Source organism: Peromyscus leucopus, chromosome 7, assembly GCF_004664715.2.
Source record: "Peromyscus leucopus breed LL Stock chromosome 7, UCI_PerLeu_2.1, whole genome shotgun sequence".
NCBI lineage: Eukaryota > Metazoa > Chordata > Mammalia > Rodentia > Cricetidae > Peromyscus > Peromyscus leucopus.
The window spans coordinates 28038078-28052216 of NC_051069.1; the positions used below are offsets into that span (position 1 = coordinate 28038078).

General features: G+C 50.3%; 1 protein-coding gene across 1 annotated transcript; it reads right to left on the reverse strand.

Annotated features, from left to right (window-relative positions):
* On the reverse strand, window positions 1–10859 carry Smim35 (small integral membrane protein 35). The gene is made up of 5 exons (XM_037208210.1): window positions 10738–10859; window positions 10316–10539; window positions 8873–8906; window positions 7678–7811; window positions 1–2571 (listed from the first exon to the last, which is right to left on the reverse strand). The coding sequence occupies exons 1-4, from the start codon at window positions 10857–10859 to the stop codon at window positions 7712–7714; spliced, it is 480 nt and encodes a 159-aa protein (XP_037064105.1). The 3' UTR covers window positions 1–2571; window positions 7678–7711.
* Between the last annotated feature and the right edge of the window lie 3280 nt (window positions 10860–14139).

Sequence of the window (14139 nt, forward strand, 5' to 3'; positions counted from 1 at the left end):
CCATATGGATTCCAGGGATGGAACTCAAATGATCAGGCCTGGCCGCAAGGGCCTTTACCCACTGACCCACCTGGCCAGCCCAGCATTTCATTTCTTCAGCGGTTACCTACCACATGCCAGATGTGGTATTCAGCCTTGGCTTCATGGAGCAGACTGTCCGGTTATAAAGATCAAGCAACTGAGTATTAACAAGTGTCGCGAGCTGTGATAAGTGCCATGAAAGAAACTAGTATCCTGCACCTGGAATGAGGCAGGAAGTAGATAAGCAGTGTAAGAAGCTGCCTTCCCTCTGGCTGTAGGAGCACACAGAGGGGGGCGGGGCTTTAACCAGAAGCTTGTGGGTGCCTGGGAAGTCAAGGATCACAGTTCTAGCTCATCCAGCTCCCACGGGGAGGGGGGCAGTGCTCCTTGTCTATAGGTAACTTGGAGCTACACCGCCCATAATGGAAAGTTATCTCTGGTCTCTTCCTTGTATGAATCCCATCATGAGGCTCCATTCCATGACCTCATCCAATAGCCTCCAAAAGCCCCACCATCATATTAAGGGGTTAGGACTACACACACCACTGAGGGCTGGGGGGTGGGACACCAACCTTCAGTCCATAGAGATGCTTTATACCCATACATTGAGCAAGGGCAATGGGACTAGAGAAGAATGAACAAATCCAAAGGACACTTCAAGGAAAGCCAGACAGGACAGCAGGCTGGGGACAAAGAAAGGGCCAAGCGTTGACTGCCACTTGAACCTGATGGAGAGCAGTGCATAACGTGGGTATGGAAGGGAAAACATGGTGTGGCGGGGGGGAGGTGCTGGGGACCCGGGAGAAGCTGAGCTTTGGCTCAATGGTGGTATTTCATACTCGGAATATTCACCAGACTCGTTATCTCTAGGAGGAGCAGGCAGCCATCCTATTGGCCTAGAGTGTCCAGAACCATGCCTGAGCTTGGCATGTGCACTGCAGACCCCAGCCAGGAGCCTCAGGGATCTTCAGACAGCCATAGCCCCAAACTAGGGGGTGATGTAACAGCCAAGTGTTCCCTTTAGTGAATTACTCCACCTGCAGAGTCACGGACTCTGGAGCGGGCATGAGCAGGGAAGAGTAGACACAGTACCCCTGCCTTCCTTCCCTTCATAATCAGCTCTTTAGAAGAGCAGTCCCATTTACAGACTGCTACACTCTATACATAACATGCGTGATGCACGCGTGAGCAGCATCCTGCAGCCCTGCAGCCTCTGCCGGAAATGGCCACTCCTCAACACACCAGCTAAAGAAGTTTAGCCCCTGGCTCAACCCCGCCCCCAAATGCACTCATGGAGGGCCCCAACAACTCCTGCTTCCTCAACTGCCAATCCACATTCGTTTCTCCGGTGCCTGGAGAGGGGTGAAGTGGCTCACCCCTCCGTGTCTCCGAGTAGGAGCCAGCACTTTCTCCAAAATTTCCACTGTCTCTACCGTTTCTCATATGCCCCCAGCGTCCCTCGCCACTGAAAAATCGTCCCTACTGTTGACTGAGCCGAAGGGCTGAAATGCAAATTCGAGCTTTGAATTCTGCCGACAACTCAGAAGACAGCACTCAAAGTTTCTACTCAGAAGGTTCTCCCAAAACCTCCGTCCTGGCTCTGGCCCCTTCTCATTTTCATCCCTTTCACATCCTCACTGCTCCCCATCCCCAAAAGCTCTTCTCCCACTTTGCTGTTTCAAGGCCACCCACGTGTCCTCGGCAAAGCCCCCCACCCCTGGCCAACTCAGACCCTGCGTGTCTTGTCACTAGGTGGCCGTCCTGTGAAAATGAAATGGGAAGTGTGAAGTATCGCTCTGGGTGCCCTCTGCACCTGCAAGGGTGTGAAATACATTGTAGGTGCTAAGTACACTCCTGCTGGACTCACTGGAAAGAAGTAAAGTGGAAGGCTCAGGCATGGAGTCCATGACAGGCCATAGAAGATCTGAACCCAGGATTCAAAGCTAGCAAAGAGTCAGCATAGGTAATAGAGCCAGTGCTGTATACCCTGGTATGGGGTGGAGCGTGGGGAGGCAGGGTGAGCGCATGGTATCTGTTCATTCAGGCTAACCAACTACCACAGCAAGGTCCACTCAGACTAATCAACTAGCACAGCAAGGCTATTGGGAGATGGAGAGGCCCCAGGGGCATGCCCAGGGACTTGAAAGGCTGCTTCTCTGGGTTCTAGGCATGATCTGTTCTTTGTAAATGAGTCTGTCTGGACCTCAGTCTTCTGATCTGTCAGATGGAGATAGTTTTGAAGCTGACCATGTCATTAGTTCTCTGGGTATACTGCTTCCATGGAAGGTCCTTTAGTCAACACTCCTTCCAGCTCATTGACAGCAGGAACTCCTCTTGATTGAAGTCTGTGCCCTCTACACCCAGTCAATGGTAGTGCATAGTAATGAGCACTCAACAAACCTTTGGTGAATGCATGAATGAGTAGAACTTTTCCATTCATGTCAAAGAAGCGTTTGAACGCAGGTGGAAGCAGTTCAGGAAGCATCGAGATGATTATGATGGTCATGGAAGACTGAGCAAAGCAGGTGCTTGGGAGACGTTAGCCTGGGCCTAGAAGAGAGAGAGAGCTAGAGGCAACTCTGAGCGAAAGCTTGACTGTAGGTTGGCCATCCTCTCTCCTCTCAGTCACATGGTTCTATGATCACTCCCTTCCCTCTTTCTTCACCCTGCAGTTCCTATGTGCTGTAGGACTTAGGGCTGCAGACCAAACAGGAGATATAAGGCAAGAGAATACACCCAGGAGACAAGGCAAAGGGGCCTGAAAACATTCAGCACGCATTCATCCACCCTTGGGGCAAACATTCATTGGGTACCCAGCATGCCAAACCTCCTGAGACTGTGACAGGCAACTAGACATGATCCTCCCGGCTGGCTCAATTCTGTATGTATGTGTATGCACACACACAGTGTCCATTCACCTCTCCCCCACCCTCACCCCAGCATGGTGGGAATGAAGTTACCCACTGGGAAATGGTCTCACAGCTGGGAGAAGCCTTAAAGTTTCTGATGGCAACCTTACATAAACAAGGTCCCTGGGACCCAGAGGATCTCAGCCCACAGTCTGTAAGGAGAAGGGCTGGGCTTAGACTAGAAGATGAGAGGCTTCTTCCATTTCCCACCCACCTTTCTCCCAGCAGTCCTCTGCTTGTGCATGAGAAATCCTACCCAAGGCTTTGAGGAGGGGAAGCCAAGCCCAGGACTCTGCAGAAGGGAGGGTAGGGATGTATCGGAGGGCGGGAAGGGCGGGGTCCACTATGGCCTCCAGCACAGCCCCACTTATTGTTTTGTCGGTTTGCTGTTCTTCTGGGCAGACAGAACATTTTCACTTCTGGTCCCCAAGTGTGAGAATTTACCAGGCCACTAGCTTCCTGTTTTGTATCAGCTTTTGCTCAAACATTGCCACTTCTAGCTGGGTTTTGCTCACTAAGCAGTTTTTAAAAATAAAATGATACTTCCATCTGTTCCTGTTTTGACCTTCTCAAACCCCTGGAGCATTGAAAGCAGCACCATAGATTGTGGTCTTCTTGGTCCTGTCTCCTGAACCTACCTACTGACACTGGCTTAGAGCAAGGCCATGCAGACTCAAAGGAGATGCTATGGCTGTGAGCATCCCTGAGGTTGTCCCTTGGTAGAAAAGCTCTCCATCTGTGTGTGCCCTTCTCTAGAAAGGCATGTGATCACACACACGGCGTGGGATGTGGTTGAGGACAGGGAAGGAGAAGAGATGACCAGTGTGAGTGTTAAGAGCACCAGGCATAGACCAGGCTTGGGGCAATGTGCAAGATGCCCCCAAGAGACTGAGGAACACTTTCACTTCTTTCCTAAGAAGTTCCTGCCTGGGACCCAAAGCACACAAGGCATAACAGGGGACTGGAAGAGATGTAAAGCCTAAGTGGGAGAGATCAGGCTAATCTCCAGAGAGACTGGATTCCCCATGGGGCCAGCCCAGTACCTGGAGGAGTAGAGAAACTGAATGAATGAATGAATGAATGAATGATTGAAATCATGAACTTAAGAGAGCCAGAGAGTATGTATAAGTAAAAATCAGAAGAGAACAAAACCCATGAGTCTTAAAGAAGGCTCCTTGGCAATGTGATATGTGAGCCAGGATGTAGCAATTTGGAAATCAAAGAGAGAATAAAAAGTAAAAGGAAGACCAGGAAGTAGGTGAGTGAGAAGCTCAGAGCTGAGATCAAGCCAAGGAGGCCTGAGCCCTGAAAGGCCCACCCATCATTGTGCAGGTTAGCATCTCGCTGGAGGGAGAAGCCAGTTTCTTGGAAGCTAGACATCAGAGAGTAACTGCTCCTTGGCCTGATGCTCCAAGCCAGCAACCCAGGATTTAAGGAAGGCAAATTCTCACTCCCCTGAGTGTCTGTTTCCCCAGCCTCTGTTTCCCTACCTGTGAGGCTAACGTGAGACTGGGTACCTGGAGCCCCCGCCCTGATCAGTCTGTGTCCAACAAATGTGAGATCTGCCCTTCCGATACTGACTAGTTTAGGAGTGGTCCAGTTTTCAGTCCCTGGCAGATCTCTGCAAGATGCAAAAAAATTAATAGTAGTTAGAGTCCCAGACTGCTTGCATCTAGGGGACCTCAGCAGCCACCTTTTAACAGCCAGCTCCTAAATCAGAGTTAAGACCTCATATCATGCTTGCATCTTTTAACTATTTACTGAACAGCTGGAGTTGAAGTGTGCCCAGGCCACTGATATAAGAGATTAGTTTTTTTTCTGATAGACAAGGTATGAGTCAAGAGGAACCTTCAAGAAATAATCTTGTCTTTTGCTTTCCCAATGCTGAAATAGATGCTCAAATAAATGGCATGACCAGCTTGATGGTCACACAGCACCACAGGACAGAATAAGAACTAGATCCTTTTATACAATGACAAGTCTTTACCCTGATAAGCCCTAAGGTGAGACTTTGTCCCTGAGGCCACAGATTCTGCTCAGGCTCCAGTACAGCTGGTGAGTGCTGGGCAGTCCTGGACAAAGCATGCTACCTCTCTGACTCCCTCAGTCTTCCTATGTGTAAAATGGGACAATAATAATCTCTGTGCCACAGGGTGGCCACAAGGCTCAAAATGCAGAAGCATGCATGAAAATGTGTAAGCTGACCAGTTCTCCTCAGGTGGCTAGACATTAGTTTCCAGAATGAGGCTGCCCTTTCTTTCTTCTCCAGTCAATTCTAATCCATAGTAAGCTTATGTACTGTCCTTCATTTGAAGGGTTGCTAGAGACCCCTGGCCACAAAGGGTTGGGAAACAGGACATGGGAGGAAACCTGGCCATTTACAATAGAGCCCCAAATAAATGGTGTCTAGTTTTGAGTCCTGAGATGAGTCTCAGGAAAGACAGGAGTTGAGGTCCACAAAGTCTGGAAGTGGACAGGGGGGTTGGGGGGCAGGAGAAGAGGATGTTCTAGGCTGAGCACAGCCCCGGGAAGGACACGAAAGAGGAGCCGGGCAACAGAGAGACTGCAGCCTGTAGCTCTCAGGGCAGCAGGCTCTCCAGTGGGGTCAAGAAGGAAAGGGGAGCAGGGAGGAGGACTGGGGAGGCCCTGGCATGGGGAAGGATCTGAGTGTCGAGCCTCACAGACCTGTTGCTTGGTGTCTAGTCCATTTCTGAGAAAACTAGAATCTGCCCCTTCACAGCCTTCAACGGAGGGACTCCTAGGGTGGAGCCACCGTCCAGGGCAAACTGCTACACCATGGGCCAGCGGAAGTAAGGAAAACGGGGGAGGGAGGGCATAAGGGGAACACAGAGCACGTCAGCAGGCTCAGAAAGAGGAAGCAATTCTCTCTCGCTTCTGCTTCTGGGCATGGGAAATACCCACTGTTCTCCCAGTCCACAGCAGATGTCCTTGTCCTCACCTGAAGCCACCAGCCTGGGCCCAGGATTACCTGGGGCTCCAGTCTCATCCTCCTTTCAAGTTCCTAAAAGGTTTGCTGAGTCCCGGGCACTTCCAAGGGACCTGATAGGCGCCACAGGCCATGCCAACCACGCCAGAATTGAGAGTGTTATTGGGGTTGCGTAACCTGTGAGTTCAAAAGCAGGGTTCAGCCTGCAGATCTGGTATCCAAGGAAGAAGGGAGCCGAAGGCAACAGACTCCCCTTTCCGCATCTCTCACAGGAGTTCTTTGAGGAAGGGAGAGGATCCAAAGCCGTGAAGGGTCTCTCTCCACAGGCTTGGTGTGTGGTGTTCAAGCCTATCTGAGCTGGGAATAAAAGGGTCCCCAGCCCTGGCAGGAAGCAGGAAGAACCTGCTAGGTCTGGCTCATTCCTTGCTCTGCAGTCTGCTGTAGGCCAGTGAGAGAGAAGAAAAACAAAAAACAAACAAGCACAGGGGGCCTCAGCAACAATGAGGATAAGGAGAACAAATAACGGCCAGCCCTCTCCTTCCTGTCTGTTCTGGTCTCGGCATCCTTGGGGCTGGTTGATACAGTGGCTGACTTGAACAGCCCAGGTCTCTTATGCCTTCCTTCAGCCACAGCTGATCCAGGGATTCAGCCTCTCTGGATGGAACCACTTTATACCAAACACTCACTGAGCTACATCTCCTAGGACCAGCTCCACCTCCATCCAGTAGGTCACATGCAGAGGAAGAAGCGATAAGGTAGAGGGAGGTAACGTGCTCTACAGTCCTTGTCCTTAGCTGCTTCGTTCAGCCTCAGCCAGGGGCTCCCCACTGCTCCACCAGGGGCTCCCTGCTGCTCCACACCTCCAGCTGCTTTCTGCCACGCCACGTGGGGAGGGCCTTGCACGGGACAGCAGAGACTAGGGGATAGAACCCACCCTGTGCCCCATGCCCATCCCAGCTCAGGAGCTTAAACAGGGACATGGTTTCTAATTGTTCTGGCCATGTGTGGTGGTCACTGAGGCCAGTCACTAAAGGGAGGACGGGTCAGAGGGCACCAGCACCCATGGGGAAAGAGGGAAAATGGCCAAACCAAACACAGAGGTGGGAAGGACAAGGTAAAGACCCAAGTTCAGCCCTCAAGGAAGCTGGCCACTGATGGAAAGGTTAAAAACCATGTCTGAAACCACTGTTCTAACCACATAACTCCCAAATGAAGATGACTGGTTCTCCAGCCCCTGGTATCAACTTTACAAAATGAAACGGCAGGAGATTCCACATGACAACCTACCCTGTGGATTCTGGGGCCCTTTCCAGGATGTGTTCTGGGCTGTGATGGACAGGAGAAGGCGGGCTGGCCTGGTTATGCTTCCTGAGACTTTCTCTCCTGGAATACATTTCTAACCCCAGGGGACAGTTGCTTCTCCGAGTCCCATAAGAAAACTGCTAAGGGTGGTCAGGCCCATCCACAGAGGTCCAACTCTATGAGAGCTGGAAGAGGACCCAGAGAAGGCTTCTCATTCTCCACACTCAGGGCCAGGCCAGGCTTTCAGGGTCCAGGAAGGCTGAAGGAGCTCATGATGACCCAGGAGCTTTTTCCCTGTGTAAAGAGATCCTAAAAAGAGAAAATGGCTTGGGAAGGGCTTTGCTATGCCATCAATCTTGCCTGACTCTCCCAAGAAAGAGTAGAAGGATTGAGTAATGTATTTGTGTTGTGAGTGATCCTTGATGCTAGGCTTGACAGCCTGGGCCCTCATAAGACCTTACTCAGACATCAGACCCACTCAGGAGTTTTCCTACTCACCTCTTCTGACCTCCAGAGGCTAGATGCATCTCCATCAGACTCTTTCATTGGAGAACTTCATGTAGCCGCCATCTGGACTGCTCATGTGGCCACTGATGGTGAAGGGTGGCCCCACTTCTAAGTCCTTCAGGTTCCTGAGACAGATTTCCAATAAAGCCATTGAAACTGAGAACCAGCCTCTCCCTGGGGCCTGTCTCCCTAAACTAGAACCTACAAAGTGGTTCCTAGAAATAGGGACAATCTCTAGGTCACTGGCTCACTGACTTATCTTCCAGAAGATTCATCTCATCTCTCAGGGCCAGAGGAGAAGCAGGTCTGCCCAGTGGCAGGAAATAGTGAGACGATGTACCCCTAGAGGTCTTCCTGACTTCTGTACCTCAAATCCATGACTTTCTTTGATTTCTCTTCTTTTTTGAATCCTACACTGTGCCCAAGATTGCATTATTTGCAATCAGATTTGTCTCCAGCATTGACAGTGAGACACTTAGGGACAGAGAATATGCCAAGTCATCTTTGTGTTCTTGGAAATAAATACCATAAAACTGGCTATAATAAAACTTCTCTTAAAAAATAATGAATAGGTGGACAGGTAAGTGAGTGGATGGATGGATAGATGAATAGTGTATAGGTGAATAGAAGGATGATACATGCATGCATGCATGGATGAGTACATGAATGCATATGTGCATCTATGAATGCGTACATGGATGAATATATGGACTCATGGATGAGTAATGGGGGTTAATGGGTAGATGAGTAGAGCAGGTTCATAGATGAACTGGTGAGTAGTGGGGTGGGTGGATAGGTAGATTGATGAATAAGTGGGTGGGTGTGTGGGTGGGTTGATGGATGGATAGATGATTGGTGGGTGTTATGGGATGGATGGGTGGATAATGAGTAGGTAAGTTTGTACATGAGTGGAGGAGTGGGTAGATGGATGGATACCTGGGTGGCATGTTCTCTGTCTGAGAGTGAATACTAGGATGACTGCTGTCATCAGGGCCTCCCATGGTGCTGTTTGTAGGCATGCTTTACTCTGAGAACTTTCTTAAATGGAGTATTTCTGGTTTGCTTAGGAAGCATGGAGAAAGCCAGGGAAAGGAAGCAAATAAGTTCCATTTCTGTCTCTAATTCCTTTTTCATTATATTCAGCCCCCAATGCCAGCCCACCCAGGTCTGTCTTGGATCTACTCACCGGATCTGGTATAAGTTGAAGACAAAATTAGGCCCTGGGAAGACAACCAGAAACAAGAGTGAAGATCTCCAGGGGAGGTGACTATCATCTCTCTGGGAACATGTGGTGCTTCCCCCGCCTGCCCATAGGGTAAACAGGCTGGCCTTGGGCTGTGGTGTGGGGTTCTCAAGACCCTTCAGGGTCCTTCTAACAGGAGCCCTGATCACCCTGGGAAGGAAGCAATTCTAGCAGAGCCCCCCCCCCCCCCCCGCAAAGAACCAGACCTAGGCTTCACTCCAGCTTCATGTTCCAACCCTATGATTTTCACCGCATACCCGTCTACTTCAATAATGGAAGCTGAGGGATGAAGACACCACTCAGATCGTAGAGTACTTATCTAGCATGTGCGAAGCCCTGGGTTCCTTCCCAAACACAGCATAAACTAGGTGTGATAGTGTGCAGCTGTAATCCTAGCACTTGAGAGGTGGAGGCAAGAAGTTCAGAAGTTCAAGGTCTCCTTAGCTGCATAGATAATTCAAGGCCAGCCTGGGCTAGAGGCTGTCTCAAAAAAAAAAAGTAGGCTGTAGCTAAACATGATGATGCTTGGCTCTATTCCCAGAACTCACTAGGCTGAGGCAGAGAGAGGGGGAGTTTGAGGTCAGCCTTGTATCCATATCAAGGCCATATATAAGAACAGGGCAAAAAATACAATAACTTCTTCATTGTGTGGAATTTTTTTTTTTCCGACACAGGGTTTCTCTGTGTAGTTTTAGGCCTTTCCTGGGACTCACTTGGTAGCCCAGGCTGGCCTCAAACTCACAGAGATCCGCCTGCCTCTGCCTCCCGAGTGCTGGGATTAAAGGCGTGCACCACCACCGCCCGGCCATTGTGTGGAATTTTAAAAACACATGAGGAGGAAAAGTACATTGGTACACGGTAGAGGTAGATACTCAATAGATCCTTGTAAATGAACCCCTGGGAGGTTTCCTCTGTCAGTGTCCCAGCATGCTCTCCTGGCTTCCCCAGTTAAAAAGACCACAGCAAATTCCGGAAGACACATCAAAGGGTTGGAGGTGTATGCAGGAGACACAAGTAGACCCGCAGACAGAGACTGACACATAAGGAGCCAGCTTGCTGCCCTGGCCTTCCAGGCACTGCTCTTAGTCTTGGGGAGTTAAAAAAAAAAATAGAAGCTGACTGCTTCTTCGAGTGGGAGGAGCCTCCAGTCCCTCAATAAAGGCCCCACCTCCCCATCTGAACTCCGCCCCCACCTCCCCATCTGAGCACACCCTCCACCCCCCACCCCGTGTGCCAGCTGTTCACTCAAATCTTCAACCACTGCAACCACCAGAGGAAATGTTTTTGCATCTCGCTGGGCTGAAAGGCTTGCCACCCCGCCCAGCCTTGCCAGCTCTACTGACGAGGAAGGGCAGAGCAGAGCTGGTTGCCATGGGGCTCACTCACCGTCCCAGCAGTACCCGCGCTGGTACCACTTGGCTAGGCTGTAGCCGAGGATGGACACAAGCAGCAGTGACAATCCCACTCCAAGGATCATGCCCAGTGTGCTGATGGAGTCCTCACCTGCAGAGAAGCCATGAGTCCTCACATCCACCGTACCAAAGCCCTGCACCACCTCACAACTCCCCTTGTCTTCCTCCCACCACCTCCCACCACAGTCCTCCAGAAGCCTGCCAGGCTAAACTGGCTTGTTCAGCCATACTGTGCTGTCGTGGGAATGTCTGACACCTGAATTTTGAAACTGCATTCGTGTGGTATCTTCAGCATGTTAATCCAAAGGCACAGCACCCCTCTAGCAACAGATACTTCAAGACTGGGGAGATTCCGAAGTCATGGGCACTTTACTTAATAGAAGATGCTCTGCCTACTTGAAGAAGAGCCTGGGAGGCCTAGCCTCAGCATAATCATAGTGGCCAGGAGGGGCAGCCTGGAGACCCTGAAGGACACAGACCGTAGGATCCCAGGTCTCTCCTCCTTTTGCAGAGCCCATGTGCCCAGTCCACCCAAAGAGCACTCTGCCTGCTCTTTGTTCTTGCTCCTTCTTCCCTTTTGTGGGCTGAGCTCTCGGCTGAACATATGTTATTTTTAAGGCTAAGCCAAGAGCAGGAGACAAAGAGCGTTTGGAAGCGTGTGCGGGGTGAGGTTGGGGGGGGGGACTGAGGTGTGGCGGGGTGGTGAGAGGACAGAACAGAAACACAGAGAGTGACCAGGCTCTGAGGCTGATGCTGGGTACACCATGGCAGCTCACCTGTGCAGGTGAGGAAGGGGATGCTTTTGAAGTATGCTAGAGAAATAGAATGACTCCCTGTGTCCATGGCCCGAGGGGCAGAGGCTGGAAGGATGTTACCACACGTCTGAGAGGTGTGTTGGTTGAGCACAGACATTGGGAGTAGGCTAGTGCATGAAGTCCAGCCCCGTCATTTGCATATGGTGGGAGCCATTAGTCCCTACCCTTCTAGATTTCAGCAGTTCTGGTGGATTATCGAGACTAACACAAAATGCACAGTTACTGGGACGATTAATGGAGATGTCAGGAAAAGAGGGCACTTGGGATCAGACCCGGCACACACTATGTACTCAACAGATGTTAATGATATCATCACTGTGTCATCACTATCACCACCAGATTCATCAAACACTGCAAGTGTGTGTGTTATTAAGTACATCACTATTTGCTTCACCCAAGCCACTCTCTCAAGCTCCTGACCTTCCTTCCCCGTAAAATAGCAAGGTTAAAGTCAGCCATGGTGGCACTTGGGAGGCAGAGACAGGTGGGTCTCTGTGGGTATAAGGCAATACTGGTCTATATACTGAGTTCTAGATCAGCCAGGGGTACATAATGAGAACCTGTCAAAACAAGAAAAAGAAGGTTATTGTTCTCCACTCCTGAAGACAAAATGACTGTCAAATGTAGAAAAGACAGGGTCTCTCTTTCTAGTCCTAAGTTTCAGAAACCCAGACCCACAGAGAAAGGGAAGACATTCACAGCTTGGGCAGGAAGTAAGAATAAGATTGGCTCTCCTGGCTATGTTAGAAAAGAATCCCCAACCTAGGGAAAACTCGGGAAATGAAGGACAAGTAGTTTACAATGATATCAGTGAATCTCAGAGAAAGAATCCATGCTCTTTACCCAAAAATTGAGCCCAAAAGAGACAGTAGGATTCTCAGATAAAATATGGGAACCCAGAGCTAAGCAGAGCCCCAGAAAGACAGTCAGAACCCACTTAAGAATAGCACCTGGGTAAATGGAATCTCAGATAGCCTTAGAGCTTCAGTGCTGTGTCACAGCCTGGGACAATCAACAGCTCATCACCAAGAGAGGCAGAGAAGTCATGAAGCCCCTGCAGACCTGAAGAAGCCATGTGGAGGGGCCCCAGAACCCCTCTGCCGTACCTTGCCTAATTGATGCTCAAACCCATCACCATGTAGATCGCCGTGGGTGTTGGTGTAAGCAGGTGACACCAGGAACTCCTCATTGCTCCTCCAGACTCTTTAACTCCCTTAGAACTAAGGAGGAACAGGGATCTCCAACACTGCTGGAGAGTCTGTCATCCGAGCCAATTAAGACTAAAACTAGACATTAGGTTCTAGAAACAATGGAGTCACATCTCTGGCACACTTGAGTTTGTCAACTGACATTTGTCCCTGCTACCAACAGCATGACAGTAAAGGTTACCAGGGTCTCAAAGGCATTAGCAACCATACAGAAAGGCTTGGTGGAATGGATTTGTGCTCCTCGGTACCTCTGCAAATGTGAAAGGGCATAGCGTCCCCTACCCACCCTCTTGAAGCAGAGAACAGCCCTTTCAGACGCCAAACCTTCTGTCACCTTACCTTGAATATCCCAGCCTTCAAAACCATAAGCAACAAATTCTCGATCTAAAAAATTAGCCTGTGTCAGATACCAACGGACTAGAACAGGCAGAAAAACATGTTGAAAAGCACTGAGCTAGAAGTTGTCTCAGTGGGAACGAGAACAGGATAGGAGAACTGTGAAGAGCCATGTGCTAGCCCAAGATGTTAGAATTCTGCCCTCACTCCAGCTGTGTGACCACACATGCTCAGTCCAGGAGTTAAGCAAATGGTCTTGCGTCTTACGTCATCAGTGTGAGCTGGCGACTACCATGGTCACACAATCAGCGCATGCACGGTGTAGCTCCATAGCGGGAGCCCTTAAAAGCCGGATGCAGACCCCACCCTCTCTCTCTGCTCTGCTCTGCTCCCTCTCCCCTGACCCCACCATCTTTTTCTCTCTTTCCTCTCCAGGCCTGACTTTCCTCTCTCCTGTCCTCCCCCCTTTCCTCCTAATAAAGCTCTGAATACTGATACTAGGTATTTCCACCAGTAACCAGCACCACAACCAGTGCCGCTTATCATTCTTTTATTGTGCCATGTACTTGGATTGGACATTCAGCCCGCTCTGCATCCAGGGCTGAGCCTTGTCAGAAACCTATACCAAGGGCCTGCAACTGCCCGCTCTGCTTTTTCATTTGCCCAGCCCCCGGACCCACACCCGCCAACCAGACTGGTGAGTTTCTCCCCTTTCGGACCCCCGCCATTTCCCACCACTGCAGCCTGAGCTATATTCCTTGCACCAGACCCCCGGGGGCCCTCGGGCTGCACAGTAACCAACTCATTCTCTCTCTTGACAAAGAGGTCAATTCTGTCAGACCCCTGGGGTTCTTGGGCTGCTTATGCTTCCAGCCCTCACTCCTCTCTTGACGAAGCGGGGAGTAACCTGTGCTGATTCATAGATCCTTCTCGGGGATGCCCGGGACTGGAGTCTGATCCTGTTTCTTTATTTTAATTTTTTATTTTTCTCTCTCTGCGCTGCAGCCATGGGACATAGGGACTTCCTAAATATCCCCAGATGCCATTAAATTTGGCTGCTTGAACCCCAATCTTTCACAGGATTTATCTAACTTCTGCCAGCAAACAGGCAAATGAAGAGAGTAACCTTATCCCCACGCTTTTACCCACGCTCCAAACCCCCTCTCACCTTCTGACTCTCTTTCTCCTGACCACGTGCATCCCTAAACCTAAGGAATCTCTGACTTCCAAGAACCTTATCTTGTCTGTTCTTCACTCTGTGCTCCACGCTCTGCTCTCTGCCCTCTCGCATTGGGCAGGCTCTACAGTATCAGATGGGCCACTTCTGCCCAACCCTGGCACTCACCTTAACTCCTCCCACTCATTCTCAAGCTGCAGTGAGAAGCACAGATGGGTCTGAAAGCAGGCTAGGATGCAAGCAAACAAGTTTACGATCAGGA